Source organism: Pagrus major, chromosome 20 (genome assembly GCF_040436345.1).
Source record: "Pagrus major chromosome 20, Pma_NU_1.0".
Classification (NCBI taxonomy): domain Eukaryota; kingdom Metazoa; phylum Chordata; class Actinopteri; order Spariformes; family Sparidae; genus Pagrus; species Pagrus major.
The window spans coordinates 15,185,203-15,208,484 of NC_133234.1; the positions used below are offsets into that span (position 1 = coordinate 15,185,203).

The 23,282-nt window shown below is 38.7% G+C and overlaps 1 protein-coding gene across 1 annotated transcript in view; it reads left to right on the top strand.

Moving 5' to 3' along the window:
- The window catches only part of LOC141015507 (protocadherin-15-like), a 169,969-nt gene that overhangs the window by 88,281 nt on the left and 58,406 nt on the right, over positions 1–23,282 (top strand). Inside the window, exons 20-25 of the mRNA XM_073489602.1 lie at positions 1,243–1,362; positions 1,486–1,671; positions 3,443–3,679; positions 5,389–5,505; positions 7,874–8,014; positions 10,305–10,417. Of these exons, the coding sequence (XP_073345703.1) occupies positions 1,243–1,362; positions 1,486–1,671; positions 3,443–3,679; positions 5,389–5,505; positions 7,874–8,014; positions 10,305–10,417 (914 nt within the window). The remainder of the gene's footprint in view (positions 1–1,242; positions 1,363–1,485; positions 1,672–3,442; positions 3,680–5,388; positions 5,506–7,873; positions 8,015–10,304; positions 10,418–23,282) is intronic.

Genomic DNA, 23,282 nt, shown 5'->3' on the forward strand with positions numbered 1-23,282 from the left:
CTGCTCCAGACTAATTTTGTTATGCAAAGCCCTGACAGCTCAAGCTCTGACTGATAACATTAAACACATACACAGTTTTCTTACTTTTAGCCACAAGAACAGGTGTAAGGCAATTATTTTCAAACCTTTCCAACCCTCAAACTATATATTTCTTTTGAGGCCTTTTAGATCCAAAAAGCAACGTAAGCAAACGTTAGCCCCACACACACAAGCTGTGTTAATATTTCCTCTGTTCTGCTCTCCTCTGCTCCGGTCTCATCTATTTTAATGCCCTGAGAATGCTGATTGGACAGGATGAACAGTCAGAGAAGGTGAAAGGAACAACGGATAGCAATTTGTCACCTTCTCAACACCTCATTTTATCAGTTGAAAGAGATGATGTGGAGACAGACTCAGTGTGATTGTAGTCCATGAATAAGGAATGATAGTCAAATGAAAATGCAACAAAGGAAAGAAGACACCTTGTTCTACTTTTTCACAAGTGAAAATTGAAACTACTGTTTCATTAACTCTGGAAAAGTTGGACAAGTGTTACTTTTGGAAAGGAAGTTTAATTCCTTTTGACAAGTTGCACTAAGGGGAAAAAAGACAGAATGAGAGTCGAGACCGGCAGAAATGTTTGACAGAGAAAGAGACGGTTTCCAAGGTCTATCACTGTGACCTTGTCAACGCTGTTACCTGTAAAGTTTGAATTTTAGCCCATTGTGAAACTTACAGACAGGAGCAGTAACATGAAGATAGAAGTAGGAAATAAAAGAAGTAGGGAAGGAAAAGCAAAGAAAGTACTTACATGTAACCATGAGCTCTCGCTGCTGAAGTTTGAATAAGAAGACAGTGTATAAAATGATGTGATGAAAGTACCGTTCAAAGCCAGAAGGTCAGCGCTAATAAAAATGACTTGCTGACACATTCCCATTTCACAAAAGCTCCCTGTGTGTAACTGTGGGGCATTGATAATTCTCTTCTAAGACATTTTCTAGTCTTTCTCCCTCTCATGTAGAAACACACAGTCACTCACACTTTTAAACTTCATACAAATACTGCTTATATTTTTAATGAATTCCAGAAGAAAAGCTTTCTTAATTAACAAGTTAACAAGATTGAGAGAGGTTCAGAATAGTAGAAGGAATAATTCACCTAAAAGTCAGTGTGATGAGCTTGCATTTCAAAACGAATGATTTGAACCTCCAGTCCTCCTTTCTCATTTCTCATTGTTTCTCATTTCTGTGCGTCAATGTTTAGGCTACAGACCCAGATCTGGCTGCGAGCGGTCAGGTCCATTTTCGGCTCGTCAACCACCAGACGCTGTTCTCCATCAATGCCACAGGCGCAATCAGAACTGCGGTGCCACTGGACAGAGAGGTCAGAGGAAGTCATCCAGTAGATATGCTCAGATTTCACATGAATGTCATAGCTGTATAATGCAATATAAAAAAAAAAACATGGCGGTAAACAGTATGACTGTGATTCTCTGTCATCTTAAAGGTGAGAGGCCACTACTTTCTGATCGTTGAAGCCTGGGATGGTGCAGTGGACCCGCGGCGATCCAGACTGACACTGTCTGTCACCGTTCTGGATGTGGACGACAACAGCCCGATATTCACGCAACAGACTTACAATGTCAGCCTACCAGAGAACAGCCCCAAAGATACAGTCATTCTACAGTTAAAGGTCAGCAAGTGGATTGATGGATTCATTCATTTGCAGCTAATCTAGTGTAAACTGTGTTACTGTGTGATGTTTTTCTGCTTTACTTGAATTATGACTACCTTAAGGTAGACAAAAGCAGTTATTATATACATTTTAAATAGTGCGGGCCCCAAAAGAAGAATAATTAAATTATTCATGCTTCCATTTAGTCAGTCCATTTATGAGATTTTTGATAAATAATCATCAGTAATGTGGATATAATGACTAAGTGGGTAAAGGCAAGTGTTGAACAGGTAGAAAATTAAAATCACAAAAATGACATCACTTTACTGTGGTGTAGTCTTTATAACTAGTAAAGGACAACTTTAATGCCATATCACAATATAATACTATCCAAAATCTAAATGATTTATACTCTCAAATCACCATAACAATATAATGTCGATATATTGGCCTGCCCCAGCTTCGCTAAAGGCAACACCTCCATTAAGTCCAGCTTGTTATGTGCACTCAACACTGAAACAGGAGCCAATCCCTATTTAAAATTGCACAGATTTTGGTGCTAGGCTTTACATTTATTTTACCAATGACTGGTGCTTTTTTAAATTCATATTGAAATGTTGCTCAGAGGTACCTTTGTCCCTTTCTGCCCTTTCAGTTGTTTGGTTAATTCATTGTACAGCATTTTGTTCACCATGTACAAAAAAATGACATTTTTTGCAGCCCTACATATAAAACACATCCATTTGTAAAGAGGACTTTCTTAACTAGTCCTTTCTCATCTGACAGTACTGAACCAAGCTTTTGTTGCAGACATTTTAAACTTTTGAGAGATACTGCATGTATATTTAATATGCATTAAAACCTCGGTCAGGCTGTAAAGAGACACAACTAAACACATACAATTTATCACCATTAGTCATTTATTTCATTTGTCCGTTGCTACTTTATACAGATTTGTAATAACCTGGACAAAATGTACTTTATGTATTTTTAGATGATGCACAACAGGTTATATTGTTAAAGGAAAAGAAAGTGCAGTTATGCTGGCAGAGAACGTACAGCAACGATAGTCAAACCATCACTAAACAAATTAGCATCTGCTGTATTATCATTATGTACACTTATTAAGAGCTGGTATGGAGATGTTACCTCCCTAACAAAGGATTGCACTCACTATCGAATCATAGTGTCCAACAAATCAAATGCAAATCCAAATTGAGACAGTCGTTTAACATGTGCTTGATATACTTCAGCACAAAAACAGAGAACTTGAGATTAATGCTCTGAGTTTGAACTAGTTTGAACTGAGCCCTTCAATTCAGCTCAGTGAAAAGCACTGCAAGGCTTGAGTTCAGTGCTTCAGTCCAGTCAATGAGACTCATCATTATAGTCATACTTAGAGTAATTTATCTGTGTCTTCTTTGAAATTATTCCAGCCAGTACTAGAGATCTTGAGAAGTCTGAATTTTAATTTGACAACACTTGAGGACACGCTGAGATGTGGATGAATGTCAAAAAAAAAAAAAGCTACACATTAAAATAGTGACAAAACAAAACAAAAAAAAATCCGGACCACCAGCTGGACCATAAATTTCACCACCACAGGCTGTTCAGACGTACCAGCTCGACACAGACCTAATGAAAATACAACAGTCTGCTCTGTCCGTGACTAGCTCCAGCATATTGAGATTCTTGTCCTTCTGGCAAATATGAAAAATTCAACTCGTCATAAAATTCAGAAGGCAATGATATTACTTTCTTTCCCATCTGACTCCCTTATTCTCTGCAGGCGATAGACGCTGACCTTGGTTCCAACCTCACATATCGAATCAGAAGTGAAGGCTCGGACCAGAAGATCGTCCAGCTTTTCCACATCGACCCAGTGACCGGAGAGCTGTCGGTTCTGAAAGTTCTCGACTATGAGGCTCTGACTGACTCCGAACCAACATACACATTCACCGTAGAGGCCATGGATACAGAGGGAACAATGCCTCCTGGACTCGCCTCTGTTACTGTCAGAATAATGGTGGGTGTCTGTGTATGAGTCGGTTTTTTTAAGTATAAGGACAAACAGTCTGAGGACAGAAGGATGACTGAGGTCTTTTATTTTACCACAGGCGATGTGGAGTTTTAGATTTTAGTCGAAAATGGTTATTGTAGTCTCACAATTTGCACTTTTGTATGTGCTTTGCCTCCAAGGTTAAATATTTAGATTAAAAACACAGTCAAAAATTGTCAGAGAAAGTCAAAAGTTGCTTTTTAACTCAGCATATGCTAACAAGCAAGCTATTTCTTAGCTTGCCAGCATTGACTGTCACGATTGTGATGAGCAAAAAGTGGTGCAGGCAGCATTGTTTTTGCTTCCAATTGGTTTTCAGTGCAGAGCAATCAACCAAATTATGGTTTATTGTCAGTGTCAGATATTGGTTAGCCTGGGAACTAAGCGAATCTGCAAGCTCATTTTTGATTTGCTCTGGCAGGTCTATCTGGCGCCCCTCCTGTTCAGTCAGATTTCCCTCTGTCATGGATTGTCTTGGCCAATCACAACCATTTGTCTTCTAAAGGGCAGCTTTGATACATGGCTTTTAAATAGTCTTTTTTATTTATTTATTTTTATTTCATCTTTACTTTACCAGGAAGTTCCATTAAGATCAAGATCTCTTTTACAAGACAGACCTGGCCAAGGTCTCGTCCTTGGCTTGATGTGACATTTTTTGAGCCAACAGGGTTAGGCTTTGAGTGGCAGGGTTCTGTTGTATGAAAGAGGCTAGTGCTAAGTAAGCAGTCATTTATTTCCCCTTAGCACTCCACCAGAATCTCAACAATCTTAGGATGAAATAAGCAATCTAGTTGCGATGGCACTACTTCACTGACAGTGTTTGGTTTAATGAGTGACCGAATTAACTGTTGACTTTCAGCTGAATGCATCAGTGGTTGCCATGGACGAAAGCTAGCTTGCTCTGTTGTGGTGTTTAGTTGATGGCATTATAATAATGTCAATACTAACAAAGCAACATCCTGTGATTCACGGAGCTCTTTGGTATCAACGTATCCTACTAATGCTTCTTGACTACAGAGAGTTCGGTTTCTGATTCAGCTGTATCTGGTTTACTTACATTCGAGGGCCATACCAATGTTTTTGATTGCATTAGCACATTTACTACATTTGCAGAGAAGTTATGTTACATTCATCTCTTGTCGGGATGCTCCAACATTCCAGATTTTAAATTAAAGTTAAAATTAAGGCAATTAGCTGCCACTTTCTGTCCTCTTCACACCATTTCTTTTTATCTATTTAATGTATTTCTTCTGTGTGAAAATCCACCATGCAGCAGAGTGATAAAAAATTAAAAATAAATAATTTTATAAAAATATTTAAAAAAAGGACCCCCAGGTTTTCAGTCCTGTGATCATGCGATTTATTCCACTCACTACTGTATTTATCTACTCAGTTAAAACTGACATATTTTTTCACCCCGAGCCAAAAATAAAACAACACACAACTACAAGAACTCATTTCATTTGAGAATTTGAGAAAGAGAAAATAATAATGAAGTAAAATTAAGGAACCAGAGTAAAAGCAAAAAGCATCGTGCCGACAAAGTCAGTTTGCACGTCATTGGTACTACACAATTACAGACATCTTACTGGAAGACAAAAACAGTTTATTGTACTGTATCTTTACAATGCTGATGCCTTACAACTGTGTCTGTCTGTGTGTGGTTATCTCTCCAGGACATGAATGACTTTTCTCCGGTATTCAGCCAGTCAGTGTACCAAGGCATGGTTGCCCCTAATGCTGTCAAGGGAACCATTGTAACCACAGTGATGGCCAATGACTCTGACCCTGCGGTGAGCATTTCCATCTGCTGCTATTCAATCAAACTGTGTTTCGCAGCCTGTTCCCAGAGTTGTGTATGGGAATGATGCAAGATAATGATGCTTGTCTCCTGTGTGTGTGTTCTGAGTGTGTTTGCACTTTTTTTTTTATACCCCTGTGTAGCACTTAGTGAGCACCTCGATTTGGCTTTTAACTCTCAACATGTTTGTAATATAGGCTGCTTTATTCTGTTTGCTGTAAAATGAAGGTTATCTCACTTTAGCGTTCCATTGTGAGCCATTAGATGCAGTTAACCCCAGGTTTTAAAGGCTGTAAAAAGCTCATACTGGGCTCTAAGTGCAGTGTGAATATAGCCTATGTGGATTTGCTGAGTCACACAGCCTTTTGTTTAGATGCAGATCTGGCTGTGTGAAAAATAGCTCTCCTCTTTATCACCCAACTGGTAAATGTGCAATTTTACTGTATGCTAAATCACCAAATAAATATTTATGAAAAGGAAAGCGAAACAGAAAAGTATCTTTACTTTGCATTACTTCTCAAGAAGCCATGATCTTATTTTTCACTCCGCCATCTCTCAGTGAAATCTTCCACACCGGCGATGTTGCCCCACAAGCATCTTTAAAAGCCCCATGCTCCTTTTACTAATGTGCTGGCCGTCTTCCTACATCAGCAGAATTGATGCAGACTTGAGGTTTAAGCATCTCACTAGACTCTCTTGGGTCAAAAAGTAACATAATACTGTCCAGGCTGTCTGTTTTAAAGGCTCCCAGTGCTCCAACAAGGCACTAAATAGCACCTTAACAGCCCTTGATATAGGCCTCTCTATATATATCTATAATATTTGAGTGTCAGTGTCATTTATAATCGTCAGACTGCAAATTTCCCTCTCAAGTACAAGTCTTTATAAGAATTTGTCACAGTGAAGTTTTGCTGACTCACGGTGAGTTGTTATTTAATGAAAGCTTACAGAGGAGTTGACAGCTCTGAAGTGCTGCAGTGCTCCGACAAGATCCAACTCATTTCAGAAGAAATGACAGTTTACCTTGTATATTATTTTAATAAATCAATATTGTTCTTACACTTCATTTGTTTTGAATGCTATTTCGAGAGATTAATTTTTAAACCCGTAATATAATACTGACAATAAATCTGTTACTGCTGTTGCGGTAGAAACTTCTGAAAGAAATATGGCCATGGATACCTTTCGATTTACTGGCAATGTGGCTTTGTTGCAACTGTATCTTAAACATGAGACCCTGGTCTTATATACTGATGGTCGCAGTGTAAGACATGTTAGAATAACTCAGATTATATCCTTGATGAAGACAAGTTGTTAAGGTTTGCCAAAAAGTTCGGACCCAAATGTAGACACAGAGGCAGGCGGGTTAGAAAACAAAAGGCGAGCTTTAATAACAAAGCTGAAATCCCAAAATCAAAAGGCAGGCGACAATAAGCTGGCAACAAAAACGCAGGCAAAAGAGAATCCATGACTAAACTAAGAATACAAGACTAAGAGCAAACCAGAAAGCCACAGGGAACAAAGGTGGGAACACAGAGGTAATGTGAGGAGCAAACACAGACACTGGAAACATAGACAAACCGACACCTATAAGCCATGCAGTTGCAGAATCTGTCTTCATTTTAGCTTGACAATATTTAGTTTTTATAGTCTTTCAGGAGTTTCCAGACACCCCTGATTTCCATAAAGTAGCCAGAATTCAACTTTATGCAAATGAGAAGTGGGCAGTGTTTCACCTCGTCCCTTGAAACACAACTCGTGGCTACCAAAATACATCGCACATGTACAGGTAATCAGCAAAAAAAAAGACAGGAAGAAGACAAAGAAAGGAAGTGTAAAACAAAACATCATACATGAGGGGACAACCTACAAAATAAAAGGGAAAAATAACTGAAGTAAAAACCCAAACTATGACACAAAGCAAAGACTTCATCCTGATCCAGAGTGGGTAACACTTTAACAGATGTGATTCAAATAATGTAATTTTATGTATTTCCTGACATTTTGAATCAAATTAGGCATACAAACAGATGGTTGCTCATTTTTTCAACACTAGAGGGATTAATTTATGATCATCTGAGTCACAAAACTCGGACTATATCTATCCCCAAATGATGATGTGTGTGTGTATATTTGGACAGGGACTCACTTTTTGACCAAGCTAATTGCTTTGGATGTTAAATACTGTGACATTCATTACACACTCATTACAACAGTATGCTTTTAATTTGATGCTACTTTGCAAAATGTCTAAGAGTGGCAGCATTCCAACCTACCAAGAGATATTTGTACATCTATTTATATCCTTATGCCACATTCATCTCAGTCTGTCATCCTTAATATATTTCTTCTCGTCATAGGGTACCCCAGCAGGACTAGTGCGCTATAGAGTGGACCAGGAGGCTTATCCATATTCTGCCAGTATATTTGGTGTGGACGAAAAGACCGGACATGTGGTAACCAGAGTAAACCTCAACGAGGAGCCAAACCTGAAGTTCAGTGTAAGTATTCACACACACAGTTTAACTTACAGTTTACCAGTAATCCATAATGTATATATTGTTTGTTGCCCAAATTGTTATCTTATTGTACTTTGTTGCAGGATATATGTGTATTGATGTATTGTGATGTGTGTTAATGTACTGTGGCATGTGTGTTGCTGCAAGCTTATTTTATTGTATTTCCATATCTATTGTGTATTGTGGTTTTATGATACTGAACATTGAAACCTAAATGTTTTAATAATGCTATACATGTAAAAGTCCAACTAGTGACAAGAGCTGAAAATCTCTGTCCAATTAAAAATTATATACATGACAATGACCACAACTGGATGGCTGTTGGGCTTTTGATAACAAAATTGCACCAAGAACAGGTATGACAACCCGCCAAGGAGGGTATGTTTTCGCCTGTGTCCGTTTGTCAGTTGGTTGGTTGGTTTGTCAGCAAGATTACACAAAACCTACTGAACACATTTCCATGAATGTAGGAGAAATGATGGGGCCAAGATCAGTGATTTTTAAACATACAGAGATAGGGTGTTTTTCAACGTTTCTGTTAATTTCTTAGGGAATAATGCATGGATCTTGATGGAAAAAAGGTGGCAACTTCCAAGACTGTTGATCGCTGACAAAACAAGGATACCATGTGATACCAAGGGCGTTATGTTGTTGGCTCACAAACTATGTTAGAAGCTGTAACTGACCGTCAGAATTCTTACTTAGGGATAAACAAAACAATAATTTTGGACCCGTTAAACATTTTAAAATTATTGATTCACAATCATAATAATGTTTCAAAGGAAAAGACGAGCTCTGTAGTTGTATAATTTTTTTTAAATGATTTGTCTGTGTAAAAATTTTGTCAATATGACCTTTAAATTTGCCTTATAGACAGTATAAAACATGTACAATGGATTTATACAGAACTCCATCAGATAATAATGTATTCAATGTATTGAATGGTCATGTGACAGTGAGTCTACTGTATATTTACATTATACAGTATCTACTGTATAATGTGATCCATTCAAACTGTAAAAATTGTCACTGGGGCTGCAGTCCAACAGAGACATCATTACTGGAGGTTTTATCTGATGCATCCCTGCTTTGCTGGAGCTTTTGGATGTTGGTATTCTGTGGGTGGAGGATTGGGACAACATCACATGATCGGAGTCATTAAGAATTTATTTGATCATCACTCTCAGATTGTACTTGTAGCATTTGTGTACAGAAAGGTGTCTTTGTACAGAGCACTATCATAAATCCCTACCCACTGCACAAAGTATACCGCAGTAGCTTATTAGTTTCAAAAATGCTTTTTCCCCGCTACCACCCTCAGTGGGGCTTTGGGCCATGATAATTTCATCTTTTCATTGGGCTTTAATTAACACAACAAGGATTCAGCGTCCTCTGAAGATGTCACTCAGGGGACTAATTCTACCTCATTTGCTCCCAATAACTCAAACAAATGGAATCAGTCCAACGCTATGTACAATTTTTGGATTATGACTGAGATAAATACTGTCTGGTATAATTTCTACAAGGACACATTCACAGTTAGACAATGTCAGTGACATGTAGCAAATGTCTCCCTAATTTCCTTGCATGACATTATAAAGGAACCACAGCTTCAGGTAATTTAAAAAAACATTTTTTAAAGCAACTCTGCATGCATGAGCAAGTGTGCAGGGCTAGAAACAGGTTTATACCTAAAAGCAAACAATTAAGTTCAAGGCAATTAACAACCCAACAAAGTTCTGAAGTTATCTTTACATTTAGAGGGTTTCTGGTTAAAACCTGAGTTATTGTATGAATATAAAGAAGGTCGGTGCAGTATCATTTACAATTTTCTGGCTAAATTAGTGGAAGAAAACACAATATTTCAACATCTTGATATTTAAGTATATCCCTCATTAAGATTCCTTTGGGCCCGGTTAACCGCGGTTGCCCCCCAATTAAATGAAGAAGAAAGGCTAAACAGGAAAAAATAAGCACACCAGTGGGATGCACACTCCTCCTGTTCTCTAATCCCAATGCAAATAATGTGCTTTTTAGAATACGGACAACAAAGCTGCAGACATTTATTTTGGTTTATTATCAGCCTGTCATGCATTAGCTGTATCAGTTCATGCAGCTGTCTCCACTGTCAACAGACTGTTTAAAGGTGTGAACTGATATCTTTGCAATGTTAGCAGGCATAAGCACTAGAGAGCCATGTGGCGAGCAATCATGTGGAAATATGCCGAATGTTGTGTCTCTGTCTTAACCTACGTGTGTGTTTGATTGACAGCTGGTGGTGGTGGCCTATGATGATGGTGAGCCTGTCAAGGAGAACGCAACTCTGGTGGAGATCACAGTCCTTCAACCTTCTGTCATTCCCGTGTTCACTCAGGAAGAATACAGGTACACACACACACACACACACACACACACACAAAGCATAGTATTATAATCCCCAAAATATCAGTTCAGGTGGCAACACCTGCTGTTACTGGCGATAACATGAAGAACGTCATAGTCATACAGGTACCAGAGATCTGTTCCAAATGGCACATTCATGGATCAGTGGCGTCAAGAAGCGCAGTTTGTGCAGCTACTCAACCAGAAATACGACTGAAAACAATGAGCAACTTGTGTATCTAAAGATGTGTTGTCTTCTTTATACATTGCTATAGCTGTACTTATGCTGTCGCAAATATGTTTACTCTTCAAAGTGCCTGTGAATGGCACGTGTTCTGGCTCTCGACAGTGTGACAGTCTTAGCTTGGAAGATATGTGCTTGGTGGTGGAAGATGATGCTTTTTATTATAATTAAATCTTCATTTCGAGGCATACTATGCAGGATTTTGAGGCTGCTGGTTGTAAAAATGCTATTTAAAGTTGGCACCTACTCCCCAGCTCAACAAGGGAGACATATATATGCATTTATATATTATTGGTGGCAAATTCATCATGCAGAAACCTACGTTGTGTCACATTGGAAAACAGTTTTGGAAGAGCTTGATAAAATATCAGTATGACTTTAAAACTTTGACCAAATTTTGAATTTTCAGATATGAATGCATAGAAAACATCTGGGACGCTGCCAAATGATATAAAAACCTCAAAAACACAAACAATAATGTACCCGCCCTTTAAACATGCTTTTCTAGCCTAAATAATTGATTTCATTTAGATGTGCAACATGTACTTACATTTTTGTTATTCATTCACCCATGTAAGAGATTACATGTAGCCAACTGCATGTGGGAAAAAAGGGATCTCACCATGAAGCTTAGTTGCTGCTGTGTTCTGTGTTTAATACACTGCTGTTCATTATTGCAACGCAAAGCCTAGTCCTGCTTCACGTTTGAGCATCAAAGAAGTTGAAGTTTCCTCTTAAAAAGTAAATAACTAGAGGTGTTTGTGGTCTTGTTGTTGTTGTTGTTGTTGTCGTTGATGAGACCCAGTAAATGCAGAGGTTTTGAAATAGCTTTTCTGACCAGAAGAAGAGAGAAAATGTCTGGTTACCTGAACATCCATCTGTAAGAGCTGTAACTTACCAATAAAGCACCAATAAACCTGGCGGCTGATATCACACGCTCCATCAGACTGAACCACACACAAACACTTGCACAGAGTTTATACTCGCTGTCTAAATGTGAGAATGAAGCCATTTAGTTGTCGCAAGAGTGAAATTTCTATGGAGGAGAGAGACATCTATCTCTATTTAACACACCACATCTGAAATTTTGGATGGTAGCTGCTCCTCCCGACTAAGACAGATGATTTGTTTTTCATCTGGCAAATTAATAAATGGCATCAATATAGGGTCTAACATGCAACAAACAGAATCTGTTATGACTACCTTTTCTCTGATGGATTAAAGCAAAGAGCACTTAATATTGTTCAACCACATATCAACATAAACCATTAAAAATGTGGGGACACATATAATATAATTCCATTTAATTCACTCGACAGGGAAGTAAACATTTTTTAGGTGATTATTTTCTCCAATCAGATGCTCCAGACACACACACACACACACACACACACACACACAGAAGGAGACACATGTATGCTTTTTGTCTCATTTTGTCATTTTTCTGAGGACCTGTCTGAAACTGAGAGAAGTATATAAACGGCCTGTAGAGGCCATTACAGTGAAAATAAAGTGAGGACCAGCCTAGAGCTGCTTCCGAATGTTCGGACTTTACAGCTCTTGCAGACTTGCAGACTTTGTGGGTGCATTGGTGGGGGGTGTATGAGTGCTGAGGGCTGTCCAAACCAACAATTCAGTCAGTCCACAAAGACCCTCAAGCAGACTTTCTGCAGACTTCCAGAGAGTCACTTGGGGTGCTGACTTTACCAGACTTCACAGATTTAAAGATATGTCTGAAACAATGACGAGACATTTGTTATATATGTTGTTGAGTTGTGTGCTTGCACTATCCCAAATGTTTCCAATAATGCATTTTGCATGCAGTCGCCCGTCACTTCTTATGGGATAGAGAAATTGGCAAACAAGACTAAACTTAAAACATGAATAAAAGTTCAAAACATGACCATGTGAGGCTGAGTCACATCAGATAGATTTTTATCAGCAAGGGTAGCTGTGTAATGGTGTGTTCACCACAAGCAAACATTAATGAGCAACAGCACACACCAATTCCGCCCTCACCAGAGTCTCCAGTTCTCTCTCTTCTTTTTCTCCTCTCTTCTCTGTAACATTACACTTGTGAAGTAAAATATATTTCCCCTCCAGTTCCAGTGCGCAGTCAACATTACAGAACAGAAACACTTGACAATGGAGGTCACCTCTGCATATTGCTGCTGCAGTCAGGTTAATAAACAGGAGTGAAGGTAAATGCAACTTCAATTCCAAAAGAGCAGAATCCAATGTGACTCCAGGTGTTTATTCCTCCAGAGGGCCTGGTTCTGCACCCGACTGTATAGTCGGTCCTGCTCCACTCGGTCCTCTACACAACACTTGGCAAGCGTCTTTTGTGAGAGAGAGGAGTTACATATTGTACAGTATGTTTAATTACCCACAAATCAGTGCAATACAGACATGATGTTGTAGTTTTCCCTACTGCCGTCTGTCTGTGACACACCATCAGATGTTGGTGGGCTGGCTAATTCATGTAATTTCAGTTCAGTTCATAATCAGTTCCTTTATGCGCTTTAATATATTTCAAGTTTTGCAAAAATGGCCCTACCATGCCTCTGGCAGTGAAAAAGCATATAGAGGGCTGTTTACAAAATAAGAATACATTAACGTGTTTCCCTTCTTTCTCTAGCTATAGAAATGTCTATGTAAAACAGCAATAAATGTGATGGATTGATATCATATTTTTGTGAAGACGGCACGTAAACTTCACACACTCTTTTATTCACTCTGTTGCCCCGAAATGCCAATAAACCCAGCGCTCACACACTATGAACTCAGTGAATCTTTTACCTCATGTGCAGACAGTGACACAGTCTCACTCTCAAATTATCATTATAACTCTTCCAGTTGGTGCCTGTTTTATAAGATCACAGGGTCACCACAGGTTTTCTCTTCTGTGATTGGCTGGGTAGACACAGGGTGTGAGTGAGGTCACATGTGAAATGGTCCTGTAATCTAAAGCTATTATCTCTCTTATTCTTTATGTGTCATTCTCTCTGTCATTCTCTGTCTTATCTAATCTTTTCTTAAGCCTACAAACCTTTTTATTATTTACTTTTGTTCTTATTCTTTTTATCCCATTACTGTCGTACTCTATCTTTTATTTGGCTTTACTTTTTCCATGTTGCAGTAGATTCTATGATTTTTTTATCAGCCACTCAATGTGTCTATTTGTCCCCAGGATGTGAATTGGTCTCCCTCCATTTGCTTGCTTGTTACATCTGTCAGGCACTGTGTTGAAGACATCAGACTTGGGTGAAAATTGCAGAAGAGAGTTCTTTGTAAGCATCATATTTTTACAGATGTTTCAAAATGAGTGTTTTGAGCGGAAACAGAGTCCAACCTTCAGGAATCAAAGTGAGCTTTTTGCTAGTTAGAAGGAAAGCACTAGTTTTGTGTCATTGTCCTCATTCTCTCTTGCAGATTGCGTTGCCTTTTTAAGTGTCTTCCTGTTTCTCTCCTCTTGTCTACTTTCATCACACGTCAAAGCATCCCGCAGTTTTATATGCAGAGTTAATGTTAAGGCATTTAGTGTGATGCGGTTCACTTTCACACATGCCATCTGTCATGCATCATACAAGAATCACCCAGCTGCCTCTGTGAAAACTCAATATTCAATATTAAATTCAACAAAAATGCCACCTTTGATGCTGATTTTATAGAACAAATTTGTCTGCATGTACATTCCAGTTGCCTTTAGCATCCCTTATTCAAACACCTGCACCACTAAGCTAACCTAATGAGCTTGTTTGGGAGTAATATGCAACGTCAGTGTCAATACAGACATTTTCCCACTATTTCAGACAAAATTTCAACATGTCAAGCTTTGTCTTTAACACAGAGCAGAGTAAAGCTCCTCTCTATTTTTAGGAAAGCGGTTGGAGGCAAGAGAGAGAGATGTCAGCCAGCCATATAATACTGCATTTATGAATATGTAATATGGCTTCCAGCTAAAGGTGTCAGTGTGATTGTGCATGAAAATCTGTGTATTTGTATTTCACTCGTTAATCAATACACAGCTCACATTAAGACCTGCATGCACACATTTTAAATTTGTGCACTGTAAATGTTCTTTTCTGTGGGTATTTGTTTTGCTGCAGGTGCACCTTAAATGTAACATTTTTCTGTCTGTATTTTAGTCTGCGTGTGTGAATGAGAGAGTTTTTGTTTTTTGTTCTCGTAATTCCATGTTGTATTCACACAGAGTACAGACTACAGGATTTAAATTAATTATCCCAGCTTTATTGAATAATTCTAACCATTGTACAAGTGCGGTTTTAAGGGCTTACTAATGCAGCTTAATGGTTTTGTGTGGTTTCAACAAATAGGCCTCGAGCAGTGAGCAAGGCTGAGTTGGTAATATTGAGTCCTATATTGAAAAAGAGAGTGACGATGAAAGAAAAGATATAATAACGGACGTATTTTGGCAAAAGTGTACATTGAATTTTCATATACACAAACCTTAAACATCTTTTTACACCGTAAAAATCATTTTGGATGTAGCTCTACCTAATTAAGGGTAGGTAAAGGTTAAAGCTGCTATGCGCTGAACAGCCACACAGCAATGCTTGCAGCTACAATTTTACCATCTGATAGTTAGCCAGTATATGCATGCATTTACCAAACAGGCTAAGGTGTAAGTAAGTAATGTGACAAAAGACAACAAAAAAACTTTTCAATAATATATGAATAGTAAAATAATGTCAGTCTAATATCACTATCAGAGATAGAAGGTAGCAACTGAAATTATCAGAAAAAAACATGGACCTGTGAGGTGTGACATGATACAGAGACTTGACTCAGTAGAGGATGATGGCCCATCAACCACAAAACTTCAAAATAACCCTTTCAGTTGTTGGTGGAACCCCCAGTGAGAAAACATTTCCTTACTCCTGATCACCAGACCAACCAAATAATCTCATGAGAGCTTGTCAAATCATACTCAGGGCATTTTGAAAGTTCCCTCCAGTCAAAAAACATGTTTTTGCAGTTTGATGTTTGAGCTTCACTGTGCAGAATGATATGTGCAGAGTTTGACACAAGAAGGCTGACTTCACATTCATCGCTGAAAGTGTCAATTTTCTCTGTGCTCACTGATAATCGGATTTTAATCCTTAAAAAGTATTTTAATGCAGTAAGTGTTATTTTTCTTTTGCAAAACGTCACATCAGACACACATTGATGAGAATGAATATGTGTGTGGAGGGAATCGTTAAAGATTAAATAGAATTAGAATAAAAATTGCATATGCATTACAAGTTGTTTTTTAAATGGTGCTACACAAATGAAAAACCCTAAAAACCAGAGAGAGACTGGGGCTTGCCAAGTATGCCTTCATCAACACTACCTTCATTTTTATGAAAGAGTGAAAATGTTAACTCCATGTGTATTGTTTGACTCTGACAGTGTTAGTAGTCTGATCACAGGGACACATTTTTTGTTGCCGTTTTGGCTCAGTAGTCCTGCAAGCTGTGCTTCAAATGAAACAGCTCAGCTTAAAGTGCTGACTTTCAGCTATGAGTGTGTTTTGGCTTGTTCACATCCATATTGGGTGAGCAGTGGTAGGACCTGTAACCCCGATTTCTGCCCTCAGGGGTATACATAAAAAAGCCTCTACAAGCATCATCGAATGATAATAGCTGAAAGTCAGCACTTTAAACCTTTACAGTAAATGTACATTTTTTCCTATCCAATGGGCTGCAGTACAGAGCAAAAATAAAACTTTTTTTTATGTTTACCAACTTCACAACAAAGTCCACATTATTACAAACAGCCAATTCCCAGTGCAGTTTTTCAACTTGCCTTGCCAATATTGTCACGATAGTAGTTGACATTGTTTTTTTTTAATAACATCTACTTTCCGTAAGGAGACCTATTATGCTTTTTGTTCAGTGTTTTATATATGTGTGTTCTTGTACGTGTAAAAGTTCTTGAAAGTTAAAAAGTCCACACAAACTGAAGCTCCTCTCTCCCACAGAAAACACTGCTCCTGAAACGCCTCGTCAGTAGTCTCGCCTTTAATTTTGTGTCTTTGTGACGTAGTGTGATGTCACAAAGTCACGCATTTGCATAATTGCAGAGTAGCTAGTTTGGGATGTAAGAATTGATTAAGCACAGCTGCTCTGTTGTTGTTGTTAACGGCACTGGGTCAGGCATGTGTGAGCTAACCAATCAGAGGAGACTATGCATTTGGCTGGGGAGCCTAGGCCCGTATCCACATAGTGTTTTTTTCTGAGCACCAGCGTCTTTTTTAAATTGTTTCTAATGAGGAGCGAGCATCTGCATCTTTTTTCAGAGAGCTATAGTGTTTTTGTGTTGCCCCTCCAAGCACTTTGAGGTCAGAATTTTTCAACTTTTCAGAAAGACGCTGGCGATGTCAATACCGCTTTCTTTCAGGTAACCAATCATTCATTTGATCAGTTGGGACTTGTCACCCATCGCCCTGGTAATCCAGAAAATCAAGGAGAAGCTTGTTATGGCTGTGTCTGTCTCTCCTGAGCTTTATCAGATGGGAACTCTCATAACAGAGGCAGAAAAGTCAGTTTGGGTGAGCAGATTGTCTGTACACTGAATGTTGCTGGTGAGTGTTGTGCTTTTATCACCCTACGTGTTGTAAGTTTGTTACTAGCTGTGGTCAGCCCTCTGTTACCATAGTGTTAGCAGCCGTCAGTCGAAACCAACGTGCAGCACTTTTTCTCTCAGCGCACAAGTGCTTCATCCCAGCACTCCCGAGGGCATCGCCAGCGCTTTTCTGCCCGAATAAAAGACCACTATGTGGACATAGGCACTTAAAGAGACAGAGGGGGAATACAGTGCTGCAGCTCTGAACAGGGGGAGAAAACTGATGTGCTTTTTGAGCACTAAAGCATGTAAACCTTTTCTAGTAACCCAAAATAAAATTATGAACCTGAGGTTGAGCATAATATGTCTCCTTTAAGAGGCTATATTACATACTCGACACAGAATTTAATGCACAATAGTGTTCACATATGTAAATGTACATTTCTAATATTTCCCTCTTGTTTGTCAGGATGAAACAAGGTTTTTACATTCGGTATGCATTAAGGTTGAATATGTTGGGATGCACATGCACAGACACACTTTTGCACTCACATACAAACACACAAACATGCTTACTGAGGCTGAACACCAGCAAAGCATAGTTTTGGTGCTGTAACCTGCTGTTTGTACATTTTCACTCAGTGGGTTTCTAATCTGGTAAAACAGTTAACAAGCTGAGGAGGGAAGTTAAATCATGTTAAATCATTGTAGCAACTGTGTGGAGAGCAGAATTTCTCCCCCTTCTCTGTCTCTCTCTCCCCCTCTCTCTGTTCTGTCACTGTAGGACCATCCTTGCACCTGCAGAATTAGTATGCAGTTAGTGTCACCTACACATGAATAGTTATCAGCTCCCGGTGGCAATTATCAGCATGAGGTTAAGTGAACAAAAAGAAAATATTGCATTCTCAAAGATTATTGAAATCTTCTAACCCCTCCCACCACTTCCCTTGCTTGTGTATGCATGTGCAAGTGTATGAGCATGCATGTGTCTTCTTTGTGTATGTGTGTGTATGTGAATGTGTGTGTGTGTGTGTGTGTGTGGTTGTATATCTGCGAATGCAGGCGTAGGTCCCCCCCTGTGCTGTCAAAATGCCTCGTAGCCTGTTACTTCGTTAATGAATCTAATTAGAAAGTGGTGAGGGAGTCAAAACACTTCTAAACATCAAAGCTTTGTTTTTAATGAAGAAATTAAGTGATCAAAGTTGGAAATATGTTGCTTTGTCTTGCGTCATTACAAAGTTTGAGATAAAACACTACACCATGGTAAGAGTTTCAGATAAATCGGGTTGGGTCTGTGAGCTTCTCTGCACTGATACAGTGTACGCTCTGTTCAAGAATCACAGGCAGACAGGCAGGAGGTTAGTTTTTATCACTATCAGCCAGCTGGACAATTGTAAACCCAGAGCTGTCATTTTTTCCTTTGAAAAATAATAGCACCATTTGTCTATAGCCAAAGTAGCTGAAATAACAAGAAAATTATTTTTAGTCAGCTTTTGTAATAACATAAAGAGTTATAATAGATGCTTTGTTCATTTCTGGCAGATTGATCCAGTGTTAAACCATCGTAATCTTGCTCTTGGAACAGACATAACACTTTTGTCTGCCTCTCCGAGGCAACGCTTATTGACATAATGTGCGCAGCTATGAAATATACAGAGCAAGGCTGTCTATTGTTCTGCTTTTTAGACCAAATGATCTAAAGTTAAACGGTATTGAATTGGATGAGAAAAATTCTGTTGTTTTTTGGTTGTTTTTTAAATTTTCTGATTGGTTTAGAAACCATTTTGCATTTAAAATTACACAAATACTGTATAGCCTGGCATTTCTGAGTCTAGAATCAATCAATCGTGCATTCATTCATTCAATCTCTATTTGTATTGTACCTTCAATATTGCAATTCAAATGGATTTTCAGATTCCTGGCATGCTGATAAGATGGTACAAATGTGAACAGTAATAGAACTTGGAAGTAGCAGGGGTCTGTCTTGTACATGCTTCAACTTGCTTTTTTGGTAATATTTTTGACATGTAACAATGTGGCAAATAATCACATTTGGACTTAACACCACAAATCACAAATTCTTGTTCACTTAAGTTTTTCTGCATTTAAAGCATTGTGATTTGTCATCGCTAAGCTGTAGAAAATATGAGACAAATTAACCTCATCAGACACCTGAAACTAAAATGAAAAGAATTCTGATTCTTAATATCATGACTGTAGTGAGGAAACAACAAAGAACACAAGAGACACCAGGATAGAACCTTGAGGTACTCCAAAGCTTAGTTTTCAACTTTCTCGTAAACATTTTTGTGTAGACAAATCACTTTTTAAAAATAATACATCTACGGAGCAGAGGTGCAGAATCTAAGTATCTCTTTTCCTTAAAAACTTGGATTGATCATTTTAAAATATTTGTTGTCACATTTAGTGGCTGAATGTTATCAATAACACCTTTAAAGTCGTCCATTAAGACATTGTATGAGGAATTGGGCAAGACAAAAAACTTGCTTGTATGAAAGAAAATTAGTCATCTAAAATGATGCTTCTCTCACATACAATGTGCAGAAATGTGCATTTTATGAATTGTGCTAAGCTTTTGAATGTACAATTACACATTTTAAGTTTTCTTTTGGATGCTCTCAGTTGCTTAGCAATTCATTGTTAACTGAACGTGTAATATTTTCCTTTCAACATGGCAAAAAAATATTTACGTCTTCTTTTCACCTCTTCCCCTTTTGTTACTCCTTTCCTGTTTGTTTTATAAAGTCAACACCCTGTTTCATTCGCTGTAAACTATCTTCTATCAAATTAAACCTCTTCCCTGCCAAAACGAATAAAGCCCCCGAGGCCCTTTAAACATTTTAACTATGAGATAAACGCCCCCTTCCCCGATGTACGTCAAAACAAGCACATCGGATCTGCGGCTCCATAAATCCAGTATATGTCTAACCAATTCAGTTGAAGGTTACCTTGTTTTGTTGATGCACACAAACAGGCAAGTGCACGTAGAGCGCTCCTGGCAATGTTACGTCTGTGACAACAAATGGCAAACAACCATGGTGTTGTTATTTATAAGATTGCTTGCAGCTGGGAGACAGTGAGAGAGAGAGAGTGAGGGAGATGTGGAAAACAGGAAAGAGAAAAAGGAGGACGGAGAGAGGAAGATGTTGGGAGAGGATAGTGGAGAGAATCAATCCAATATGTGGAGTGTGAGTTTCAGATAGAGAGGAGGGAGTTAGGAAAGCTGAGGAGGGGAGAACACAGGAGAAACTCCAGTTAAAGTTTGAGGTAAGAAAAAAACAAGTACATGCACACTCAGACAGATCATAGAGGCAGAAAAGTCTTTAAAGTGACAGATAAAGTAAATTGAAGCAGACAAGCAGGCAAGGCTTGAATAGAGAAGCATTGAGATGCACATGGTCAAAAAGATACACAGACAGGCAGACTGACGCTGTATATATTCAGCTGGTTTGATATAGAAACATGTTTATAGTTTGTATTCAGTCAGGTAGACAGACTTCTGCATTTTATGGGTTTCTGATGTTGTAGCTGTATGGATGAGACCTTCTTTTGCTGTTCAAACTTGACTTGCCGTCTTCTTCTTCTTGACTTGTTTATCTTTGTCTTCTTTTTATTTTGTTTTTGTTACAGTAATGATATTTTATTATAGTTGCTGTTCCTGAGCTATGCCATTGAATAATGGGCAGATAATTATTTCCAGAATATTATGATGTGACGGCGCACTTAACCTCTGACCTTTGGGATATCAAATGTCATAACTTATCATTTTATCCCATTAGACATTTGTATGTCAAATTTAATTGTATTAATTCTTGTGTTATGGTCAGAAATGTGTTTTGTGAGGTCACAGTGACCTTGACCTTCGACCTTTGGCCACCAAATTCTAATCAGTTCATCCTCGAGTCATAGGGGACAATTGAAGAAATTCCATCAACGCATTCTTGAGATATCGTGCTCTTAAGGCCACAGCTGTTGCTGGCACAGAAACCTGGAAATTGATTAAAAGCACGATGTGTTTATAAGCTCCAGGAATGGAAATGAGGTCTACATGTGTTTTGGGAGTAGTACAGTGCCCCATAATGTAGATTAATGAGCAATTATACTTTGATTAATTCTCAGAATCAGGACTGATTCAGACCAAATCAGGCTTTGCGGTTAAAAACACCAGTCCCCCCATTTATTTTAAGTGTATGTAGTGCATGTAGCCTGCAGCAGTGCAGCCTGCAGCGGTTGCTGAAAATAATCTTAGTGGCCCTACAGCGTACAGTTGAAACGGCATCCACTTTTGTAGAAATGTAACATCATGCTGCAGCAGCCAATCACATAAGCTGGCAAGCAGACTGGCTGGTTAACAGTATTGTTCAAGTAGTTGAAAGTTTTATATTGTTTTATTATATATTGTATTGTATTATATATATTGTTTAGAGTTTCTGTTTCGTGTAGGGTGCCTGAATCAACATCCTGCTGCCAGCAGGGGAGGAGAAATAATCTGTAAGCTTGTTGCGGAAGGAGAAGGCATCTCTGGAATAGTTGTTGTACCGAAGCTGGAAGCCAGAAACCGAGCGCTATTAAGGCAGAGTTCAAAGACCACATGATATACAGTATACTCTCCCAATTGTACCCACCCACACTGCTGCACAACCTTGCACTAATCGCCTCAGTGCATGTTTTGGTCTGAATTTAGTCCTTTGACAAGGGGTAGGATTAGGCATCTTGGGCAAAACCCAACATATATATCTTCAATAGTCAGTGTAGCATGGTGCTTGTCTATCAAGTACATTTACAAACACACATACCAGTGTGAATCATAGAGCAGAGGGGGTTTAACAAAGCCAGCTGAATTTGTTTTGCAGTGTCTTCCACAAGTTCCACAAAAAGCAATATGGAACAGTTTCACATCCAACTCACTACTGTTAATGTTCACACAATTTCTCTTGGCTCTCCCTTAATACTAAATACTCACACATTGCTTATGGACCTACAATAGACGCGAGTCAAGTTCAACAGGCCAACCTGCAAAATAAGCAACGTAAAAAATGGTTGAACCAAGTTTGAAGTTCGAATTGATCCACTCTTTAGCTTCAGTTTTGAAGCAGATCCTGCTTTGCTCTGGCCAGTCTGAAGTAAAATGGTTTGCACCCATTTAACATTGTAGCCTACTCACCCATGGTAGAAGCAAAAAAATCAAGGAAAACAAAATAAACACAATCTGAGCAAGTCAACCATATCAGGCAGGTATGAAGCTGCGTTTCTGAAACACTCAAGTGGGACATGAAGCTGCATGGAGGACACAACAAAACACCAGGTAACTGAGATGTGCTCAGTGGAATCAAACTGAATTTGTGTTGGTTCTTGCAGCCAACAAAAGAGAAATTAGTTGTGCTCATATCCTCTACATCTTTGCTGGATAGCGTCATTAGCAGGAAGCACCCCTGGATGTAACGGCAGCCACATTAAAGCAGATTATTAATATGCTAAAACATTAATTTTATAATATTGCAAAATACATAGTGTGTCGTGGTAGAACATGACAAAACTGGGATATCACCTACCCATAATATTCCATACTCACAGGAAATAGTGTGAGCTTAAACGCAAACATCACTGAAACCCTAATTTCAGCCAATGCAAGCAAAAAAAAACCCTTGATGATGGCTGACAGATAGCAACAGATTCCAGACTCCACGCAGCAGGTGGACAGCTCTCACTCTGTCAGATCAAACAGCCGAAGTCAACAGCATCCATCTGCTTGTGTTGGAAAATAATAAATCACAAACATTTAATAATTTAAGCCTGAGAAATGGGAGTTACGGCATGAATGTATGCAGCTGCTTTTGCAGGTGTGCGTGACCTTAAACCAAAGCCAGAGGGTCACGTGTGAAACTCTCAAACAGGAGAGTATGCACTGTCAGACACATTCAGCCCTCCACCTATGTAGTTGTACGGTTACCTTACTTTCTCTTTAATCTACTGTAGAGATGGTTTTGTTGACTTTGACACCCTTGTTGCCAAACTAGCACATCAAAGAAAAGA